General features: G+C 46.1%; 1 protein-coding gene across 1 annotated transcript; it reads right to left on the minus strand.

Annotated features, from left to right (window-relative positions):
• Nucleotides 1–3,613: 3,613 nt before the first annotated feature.
• On the minus strand, nucleotides 3,614–9,153 carry LOC123148556 (protein FORGETTER 1). Its single transcript, XM_044567992.1, has 2 exons — nucleotides 5,108–9,153; nucleotides 3,614–4,181 (listed from the first exon to the last, which is right to left on the minus strand). The coding sequence occupies exon 1, from the start codon at nucleotides 9,052–9,054 to the stop codon at nucleotides 5,122–5,124; it is 3,933 nt and encodes a 1,310-aa protein (XP_044423927.1). The 5' UTR covers nucleotides 9,055–9,153; the 3' UTR covers nucleotides 3,614–4,181; nucleotides 5,108–5,121.
• Between the last annotated feature and the right edge of the window lie 318 nt (nucleotides 9,154–9,471).

A 9,471-nucleotide genomic window follows, 5' to 3' on the forward strand; every position in this document is an offset into this window, starting at 1 on the left:
CCAGTTGCAAGTTGACCATCAACTTGCAACTAGGGGATGTGTGTGTGTGTGTCGAGGGTCCCCAGTTGCATGTTGATAACCGACTTGCAAGTAGGGGTGTGTGTGTGTGTCTTTTTGTCAAGGGGTCCCTAGTTGCATGTCAAGTATCGACTCGCAACTAGGGGGTGCATGTCTGTATGTGTGTTTTATTTGTGTCCCCCAGTTGCAAGTTGACCATCAACTCGCAACTAGGGGATGTGTGTGTGTGTCGAGGGTCCCCAATTGCATGTCGATAACTGACTTGCAACTAGAGGTGTGTGCGTGTGTCTTTTTGTCAAGGGGTTCCCTGTTGCATGTCAAGCATCGACTCGCAACTAGGCGGTGCGTGTTTGTTGAGGACCCCTAGTTGCAAGTTGCCCATCGACTCGCAACTAGGGGTGTATGTGTGTCTGTTTATTCATGGCCCCCAGTTACAAGTTGACCATCAACTCGCAACTAGGGGATGTGTGTGTGTGTGTGTGTCGAGGGTCCCCAATTGCATGTTGATAGTCGACTTGCAAGTAGGGGTGTGTGTGTGTGTGTCTTTTTGTCAAGGGGTCCCCAGTTGCATGTCAAACATCAGCTCACAACTAGGGGGTGTCTGTTTGTTGACGACCCCAGTTGCAAGTTGCCCATCAACTCGCAACTAGTGTGTGTGTGTGTGTGTGTGTGTGTGTGTGTGTGTTTATTCGTGGCCCCCAGTTGCAAGTTGACCATCAGCTCGCAACTAGGGGATGTGTGTGTGTGTGTGTGTTGAGGGTCCCCAATTGCATGTTGATAAGTGGGCTCGTAGTTTCGTATTATTACAGTTGCAAGTCTACCCTCGACTTCGCAACTAGACCCATAGTTTTGTTGTTGTCCCAGTTGCAAGACCATCCTCTGACTCGCAGCTAGGCCCTAATTCTTTTCATCACAGTTGCAAGTCGACTCTCGACACGCAACCGGTATCATAAATTTGTGTTGTTGTCCCAGTGACAAGGCAACCCTCGACTCACAACTAGACTCATAGTTTGTTTTACATCCCAGTTACGAGTCCATCCTCGATTGGCAACTGGCATGTAGTTTGTTTTTCATCCTAGTTGCAAGTCCACCCTCGACTCGCAACTAGGCTTATAGTTGTCCCAGTTGCAAGTCCACCTGCGACTCACAACTCGTCTCATAGTTTTGTGTAGTTTTCCCATTTGCAAGTCCAGCCTCGACCCACAACTCGTCTCGTAGGTTTTCGTCCTACTTTGCAAGTCCACCTTTGGCTTGCAGACCTTTTTTTATTCTTCGCCCCAATTGCAAGTCCACCATTGACTTGAAATTGGGCTCCTAATTTTTTTTGCCGCATTTACAAGTTCACATCTACTTGCAACTGGGGTGAGCGACCAATTTTTATTCGAGGTACAATTCCATCTTCAATACGCAAAATGTGAGCCCTCACCCTGACAGTTAATATTTTATTTTTTTTCTTTGTTTAGCTGCTCAACATTGTTTCATTTTTATTTTTTCCACCCAAACCATTTTTTTCAAATGTCCCACTTGTAAGCCCATTTTCGACCCTTTTTTAAGACATGCAACCGAATGAGAGGGAACCAAGTTTTCATGTGTATTCTTTTTTGAAAAAGCCACCATTTATATAATATTTAGTTCCAGCCCATTGAGTTAGTTCCCCATCTTTCGTTGAAATCTCATAGTTGTATACAAATAAGACACATCCTTTTTTAGGCATATCCTTTTGTAGATAAGGCTAGTTTGTTCACCAATGCAACAATTGTTTGCATTTTTCAAATTTTGTTTTGGAATTTTGTAAAAATGACAGCATTTTCAAAAAATGTGTTCACCAATTCGAAAAATGTTCACGTTTTTCAAAAGTTGCTTTCATCAATTCAACAAAATCTAGAATTTTGAAAATATTGAGGTTTTCAAAAGTTGTTCAGAATTTTAATAGATGTTCTCATTTTCATGTTTGTAAATTTACAAGTTGTTTTAGCTATATATGATTTTTTAAGTTTCATGGACATTTTTATAAGTTTCCACTCACATGACCCTCGCATTGCCGCCCACCCGTGTACGTACATACATACGTATAGTGATACACACATGTGTGATTCTTTAAGGTATACATGTCAAGCAGCGGCAGCACAATGCGTATCATGCACACAAAAAAGCTGTAGCACAATGCGTGCATGAAGTGAAGCAGAGACAGCATAATGCGTACCATGCGAAAAAAAGGCGGCAGCACAACGCATGCTGTTATCGTGAGCAGCGGGGCGCCAGCGAGGCAGCCGCACACACACCTACAACTCCTGTAGTCCTTCACGTATATGTGCCAGGCGGAAACAGATTGTTTCAAACAAAAAAAATAACAAACAAAAAACAAGAGGGGTGTGTTTATGCTAGGGTGAGGTGGCATTGATGACATACTTAGATGTGACATAGTTATATCACATCTAGATGTGGCCTAGACAGACCCTATGTTTTTCTCCTAATTTTGTTGTTCTTTTTGTACATTTATACTTTACAAACAAACAAACAAAAAATGTACAAAATGCACAACAGAGTCCTACGATCTCCATCAATTATCGAAGACAATTATACATGAGTATTCCCTCGCAAAATAAATAATTATACATGAGTATGACACAAGAGCAATGCTTTTTTTTTTTGCAGAAAAACTTTCGATCTATTCATCATCAATCATGACAGTACAACGAACACCAGAAATAATAAATATTACATCTACTATGACTTGGGCTGCGGCTGGGTTTTGGTAGTCGGTTTCATCCCTCGTATTCTAGGGGCCCTTGTGCCTCGCCGTGTCCCCATCGAGTCGGAGCTACTAACAAGGTGCATTGGCAGTGGCGATGACACATGGTGGGTGGTCGCCTGGTTGGTTGCAAGGGTCTAACGTCATAGGTTGGCATGAGTCTCCATGTGTGATACAACGAGGTGTCATTGGTGGTGATCATTGGTGAAGTCAGAGTCGCTACCCTGTGGAGGAGTTTGATGCTTGATGGCAACCTCGATGATGCCCTTTTTTCAATATCGTGTGTGTATTTATGTGGGTAGACAGATTAGCATGGTGTAACTCTGTATTGTTGTGGGTTGTTTTGCCGAGCTCTGGGTGGTCGCGGTTTGCCGCACGGTATGACACGGTAGGGTGCTCTCTGACAGCGCGGTGGGGGCTGAGAGGAGAAGATGAACCTTGATGTCACACACTGCACCATAGCTCCTCAGGATAGTGCTTCTTCCCAATACCTTGTCACATCCCAAGTTTTTCAAATTTGGAATGTCGATAATAAAATCACAGGGAATTAAAATTTTCACTATTTTTTTTGTGATTGATTGCTTTTACCTAGGAATGACTAGGAGTTGTTTGAAAAATTCGCTCAAACAAATTTGGAATGATTTAGAAAGCTTAAATTGTCATTTAGGGGGATTTTGATTTGATTATTAACCATTTGTCTGGGTTTTTCCTTTTGTTTTTTGAAATGGAGACAAAAGCTTTGCTTTGTCTGGGTTTATAATGCATGCACATATGCAATTCCCCAAAAAATAAAAATAAAATGCATGCACATATTCTTAGGCTCTCAGCTTGACCAGCTAAATGTATGTTGGACACCAAAAGCATTTCACTGAGTTCACATTTCCAATAAGTTTCCAACGACAATCTAAAATGAAGGAACTCACAACTAGAACCTCATAACGTCAAGGATGCATCCACAGCACTGAACTCTAGTCACATCAGGGGCCCACATGCCATAGAACGTCCCCCCAAGTGCAAGATGTTATCAGGTTTTCAAGCAGCCAAACTTTAAGCCTACATACATGTTTCTACCCCCAGGCCCCAGCCAAAACGGATAAAAGGCCAACCAAATTCAGGGCACCCAAGCACCATTACAGCAAAGCAGTAAACTGCAGACTCAACCAAAAGACCACCCACACCAGGGAGGGAGGAGAAGACGCTACAACTAGAATCCGACGCCATGGATTTCGTCGCCCCACCCCTCCTTCCATCAATCACTAGAGCGAAGCTACTCCATGATCTGCATCGCCAACGGCTGCCGCACAAGATGAATGAATCCATGGTTCTAGTAGCAGGGGTGACCTTAAGTTCTTGAGTGGTAGATAGATCCCTCGACACTCCACCAGGTAGCCCCCAGTATCAGATGCCAAACCTGTTTCAGAGAGATCCAGGTTTTTCAATCAGAAACTAGAGATTGTTTAAGCGCAACAATGGCACCTTTAAAAGCACTTGCTTAACACCATCCCAAACTGTCCTAGTAAAAACAATGCACTCAAACAGAGGACATATTGATTCAATTTCAGTACAGTGGATACACTAAAGAGGTTTAGCCATAATGTCATATGTCATCACTTTATTTTGGGATAGAGGCCACAAAAAACCCTTGGATTTTGGGTGGCACCTTCACATGCCACACAACAGGAAGAAAGATAGGTTGGACACCTCTAAAATTAACAATGACACACAAAGACTACACCCCCTTAGATTCATATTGCCATAATTAAAGAATCTTCCTGTTCCGACTAAACCAGACTTAGCTATCGACTCAGGATCATACCACAGACTCATAAGCTCTACTGAAAAGGTTATCAGAAAGGTACCCTCCGATCCATATTAATTGGCGCTGATTTAGTAGGGAGTACTACATCTTAACTGTATCTCATCCCAGAGATCAAACACAGTTTTGTTCTTTTCATTAACTAGACAGTGCAAGTCCCCAAACTGTTTAGCTAATGGGGAATTTCCAAACGATATATCTTCCAAAAACAAGCAGTTTTACAGTTTACTAAATGCCGTTGACAGGGGAATCACTATTCTTCATTCATTGATGGCCCTTCAACTTGTGGGTGACAGAATATGTTTTTTAGCAAGACTTGAGCAAGAAAAAGAAATACTCCAATAAACAGAAGATGTTGTATTTACTTTCCTAATCTCGGAGCTAACCATCATCCATCACACCAAGCTGTGCTCTCCCACCCCATGAAGAAAGAAGAAGAAAGCTTAAACCTCGAAAGCTACCTCCTTAGCTACAGAAATTTGGTAGACAACACCAGACCGAAGAATGTGCAGAGAAATAACCTGTAGTTTACACATCATTCGTCGATGTCCTGGACCCACTGCAGACCTTCTAACACTGACTCGACTGCTGTGTTTGGAATGACTAGCCCAACAATCCGATGGTTGTCATCTGTTGTCTCCAGGCGTACGACACGTATCCTCTTGTGAGCCTGTCGGGCCTGCTTATTCAGGGCCTTTTCTACCGCGCCCCACACAGGAAGTATTAGACCACCCAAAACATTAATCTCCTGTAACCTTCTGCCCACAGTACAATCGCTTCCAAGTCTGCACTTGGGCCCATGCATGCACTGCTTGGACGACACATCATATTCTTCCTGCCAGCCTTCCCCAGTTTTGCCAGACGATGAGGCCTTCTTGTACTTTCCTTCTAGTTCAGCCAAAGGCATCTCCTTCGAAGCTTCCCCAACGGCAGGGCGAGTTACTCTGTACATTCCTTCCGTTGAGCCTTCAAACGCTAGTATGAAATGCCTTCTGCCCATCCACTCTCTCCGGGACTCGTAAAACCCTTCATTAGAAGAACACGCACCATCTTTCTGCCTTTCTTCAAGCATTGCCTTAGCCGACTCCCAAGTAACTCCCCGGTCAATTGTAAGAGTGAACAATACCGTGGAAGCACCAGATAGGCTATCAACGTGAACTGTCTTCGGCGGTTCTTTCATTTCAACCCTTTTTGCTTTAATATCAACAATACCAGAATCAAGCCGTCCTTCACTTCGTGCATTCTGAATTACTACGTCGAGTATGCTTGTGAAGAGATCAAATAACCTATTCTGGATGTTTGGAGCTAATCCCAGAATACGGTTGAGGAAACGGGCCACATCATGCATATCAGAATCAACAATCCTACCAGTAAGCTTTCCTCCATGTTTTCCAATGCAGATTACAGCATCCCTGATAATTCCAACTGCCACTAACGCAGCTTTTGATCTAGTGATGAATTCTTGGAGACTAGATTGATTCTCAGAGCATCCCAAAGGCACAACTGGAAATGCATCCTGTTCCATTATACCCCTGTACATCAATGTCAGGGCCTTTTTTCCATAACTGCTGTCATAGTTAAAAGCACTAAGTGATGGTCCAGCTCTTCGATCTCCTTGTGTTAAAGCTCCAAGAGACTCTAGTCGCTTTGCCACAATTGATGCAAATCGTTTTTCACCACCAAGGTTGGTAAAAAGAATCCTATATACAGGTGCAGAAGTTTGATTAGAACGATGTGTTCTCCCAAACTGCTGGGTTGCACGGTCTGCACTCCAAGGAAGTTCAAGTGTTATGTGTACTCTTCTTCTCTGATTTTTTACCCTTCGATCAGCATGTAAGGAAACACCAGCTGATCCTGCTTCCGATATTATTGCGATGAACTTTTCTCCGTCCATGAATAGCTGCTTTTCATGCATATTGATCATGTCCAATGCAATTTCTTTCGTGTTCCGCGCCTGGTAAACAACACCTTTTCCATCTGATGCTCTTATTAGCATGCCACGCCTTCCAGTTATTTCTGCAACATTGTCTGGACCACCTAGCTGATCAATGATATCATCTAGAGGATTATTAGGCAAATCTAAAGCACGGATGATTTCTAAAATCTTTGACTTCCTGTCCACTGCACTGTCATATCTCTTTGATAGTTCAGCCATGTAAGCATCTCTCTCTTTAAAATAGCCTTCTATTATCTCCTTGCATGCATAACATAACCAATCATCTGTCAACGTTCCAGTCCATGGTGGAATTGGACAGCCAGGGTGAACACTTGTAGCACAATTGGAACAATGAAGCAACAGGCTCTTCTCCTCCTCGGTATTGCAGATCTGACACATATGCAATTCCTCTTCAGAATCTGTTAATTCATGGTCTGACTCCAATGGAGAGTGCGCATCCATTCCATCATCACTATCTTCCATTTTTGCGAGTTTCCTAACTCGTCCTTTTAAGGATACATCGGGTCCATAATGCCGCTTACGCTGGACCTCCGTAACCTTGTCTTCACCTTGCTGAGAACAATCAGGTTTTGGAGGCAAGGGATAGTTATCTTCTACCAGCTTAAGAAGCAACTCTCTAGGGCCAGAAATGAAGTCTTCCATTTCAACACCATATTTTGTGATAGCTTCCTCTGTTCGAGCTTCACCAGTGCTCTGGAGACCAACCACCACACATCTTTCTTCTGCTAAGGCTTCCTTCACCAACTTCACAACAGCAGGTACCTTTGCAGACATACACATATGCCTAAAGAAACGCTGATGGCTGGCCCAGTATAACCGCCATATCTGAGCCGAATTGCTCTTGTCTTCTGCATAGTACTCATTTGCCGATAGGAGCTCAACACGTAACTCAGCCCAAAATTCAGCTGCCTTTCTGTACATATTCATCATTCTGTCCTCTAGAGGTGCCTCCACAACATCAAAATCAACACCCTTATAACTAAGTGTGCGGCAAACATACATGCCCCTAGCTTTCATGTCCATAGCAACAAGTTCAAGGGCACCCACACCACCTTTCTCAAGAGCACCTAGAAATTGGTGAAAACTCTGAAATGATGTTCCGTCCCCCCAGAGACCAAGCCGGACCATGTAGCCTAAATTCCGAGGCTCTGATGCACCAGTTGCTGAGCAGTAAACCACTCGAGCTTCAGGTAACATTTCCTGGATCTCAAGAACTGATTTACCAGTGCGAGTGGGCTGACCTCCTGCCTCAGGAATCAGATTTTTAGCCTTGTGGCACTCATCAAACACCACAAGACCATCGTACTCAGATCCACACCACTCTACCAGCTGCCGCAAACGTGAATACCCTTTCTCAGAGGATGCTATTAAACTGCTATAAGTTACAAAAACAACTCCGTCTGTGATCCCAGTGGCCTTTGAGTCTAACTTAGAATATGGCAGCTTGTTCAACGCGTGCACTTGCACACATTTTGCACCAACATCATCCAGATCTCTGCGGGCATCATATTTCAAGTCTGAACCAATGGAAATCCACAATGCCTTATGCCTCCCCTGTTGCCAATTCTCCCAGATCAATCCAGCAATTGTACGCCCTTTACCAACACCGGCTCCATCACCGATGAAGAAACCTGCTCTAGCACCAGTAGGGAGATGGTGAAGATGCCTCTGACAAGCATACACTATTGTCTCAATCTGTAAGCATGACAATGCCCTGGTCTCATCCAATTCATCCATAATAGCCAGGCTGTAAGTAGGTTCAGGAGGCTGCACCGCTGATAAAGATGAAGTCTCTACCACAGGGTCCGGATGAGGAAGACCAAGAGACAGCTTAGGAGGCCTATAGTCCATGAAAGTTTCACCAACAGTGTCACCTTCGTCTTCCTCGCGCTCAACGTCAAACGCAACCTCGTTGATCTCCTCCGGCGGCTCGGGCGGCGGGACCATTGGGGCCATCGGCATGCGCGGCGGCGGCATCATCGGTAGGAAGGGCATGTGCGGCATTGGGACTGGGGGCGCGGGCGGAGGCGGTGGAGGAACGAAGCCCGGCCCAGGGGCGGCGGCGGCAAGGAAATGCTGGAGCTTGGAGATGTCGACGGCGAGGTCGACGTCGCACTGCGGGCAGCGGAAGCGGGCGAGGCCGTGCGGCACGTTGAGGATGGCCTTGCAGCGCGCGCAGGGCAGCTGGATCTTGGTGGGGTCCACGCCCTGCGCCCGCGGCCCGGAGCGGCGGGAAGCAGCAGGGAGAGGCGGAGGGGGAGGCGCCGGCTGAGAGTGAGGCTGAGGAGGAAGGGGAGGGGGCTGGGGCGGAGGCGGGGTAGGGGACGCCTTGGGCGGGGAGGAGGAGGGCATGAGCTCCGGGGGAAGGCGCTGCGCCATGCGGCATTTGGGGCAGATGAACTCGGTCATGCCGGGGGCCACGGCGAGGACGCCGCGGCAGCCGGCGCAGCGCACCTGGACGGCCGCGGGGGCGGCCGCCGCCGGGGAAGGGGAACCGCCGCCGCCGGCCATCGCAGGAAGGGGGAGAGCCGGAGAGGATTTCGGCAGTGGAGGTTTTTTTTGCTCGCAGGAGGGTTTGGTGAAAGAAAATAGGGCCGTGGACGTGGAGAGCATGCTGATCGAGAAGAAAAAATATGCCGCCCACTCAAACCTGGCCATACAGGCCGCGCTTAAGCGTCTCTATCAGACCCGTGTATCGTCGACCTGCAAAACTAATTTACAGTTCGCGGTAAAACGGCTTTGCAGGCTGGCGTGAGCTGCAGTCGAGCAGACCCTACATACCAGAACCGTAAAAAGGTCTGGCCGGCCTTAGGCACAATGATTGATAAGACAGGAGCTTGCGGTATAAAACATGGAAAACTATGAAGAGGTTGAGGAGGGAGAGTACCCAGCCGTGGCTATGCATCGGCGATTTTAATGAAATACTTC

Source organism: Triticum aestivum, chromosome 7A (genome assembly GCF_018294505.1).
Source record: "Triticum aestivum cultivar Chinese Spring chromosome 7A, IWGSC CS RefSeq v2.1, whole genome shotgun sequence".
Lineage (NCBI taxonomy): Eukaryota > Viridiplantae > Streptophyta > Magnoliopsida > Poales > Poaceae > Triticum > Triticum aestivum.

Coding starts and splice junctions, on each gene's coding strand:
- LOC123148556 (XM_044567992.1), bottom strand. CDS start 9,054: ATGGCCGGCGGCGGCGGTTCCCCTTCCCCGGCGGCGGCCGCCCCCGCG.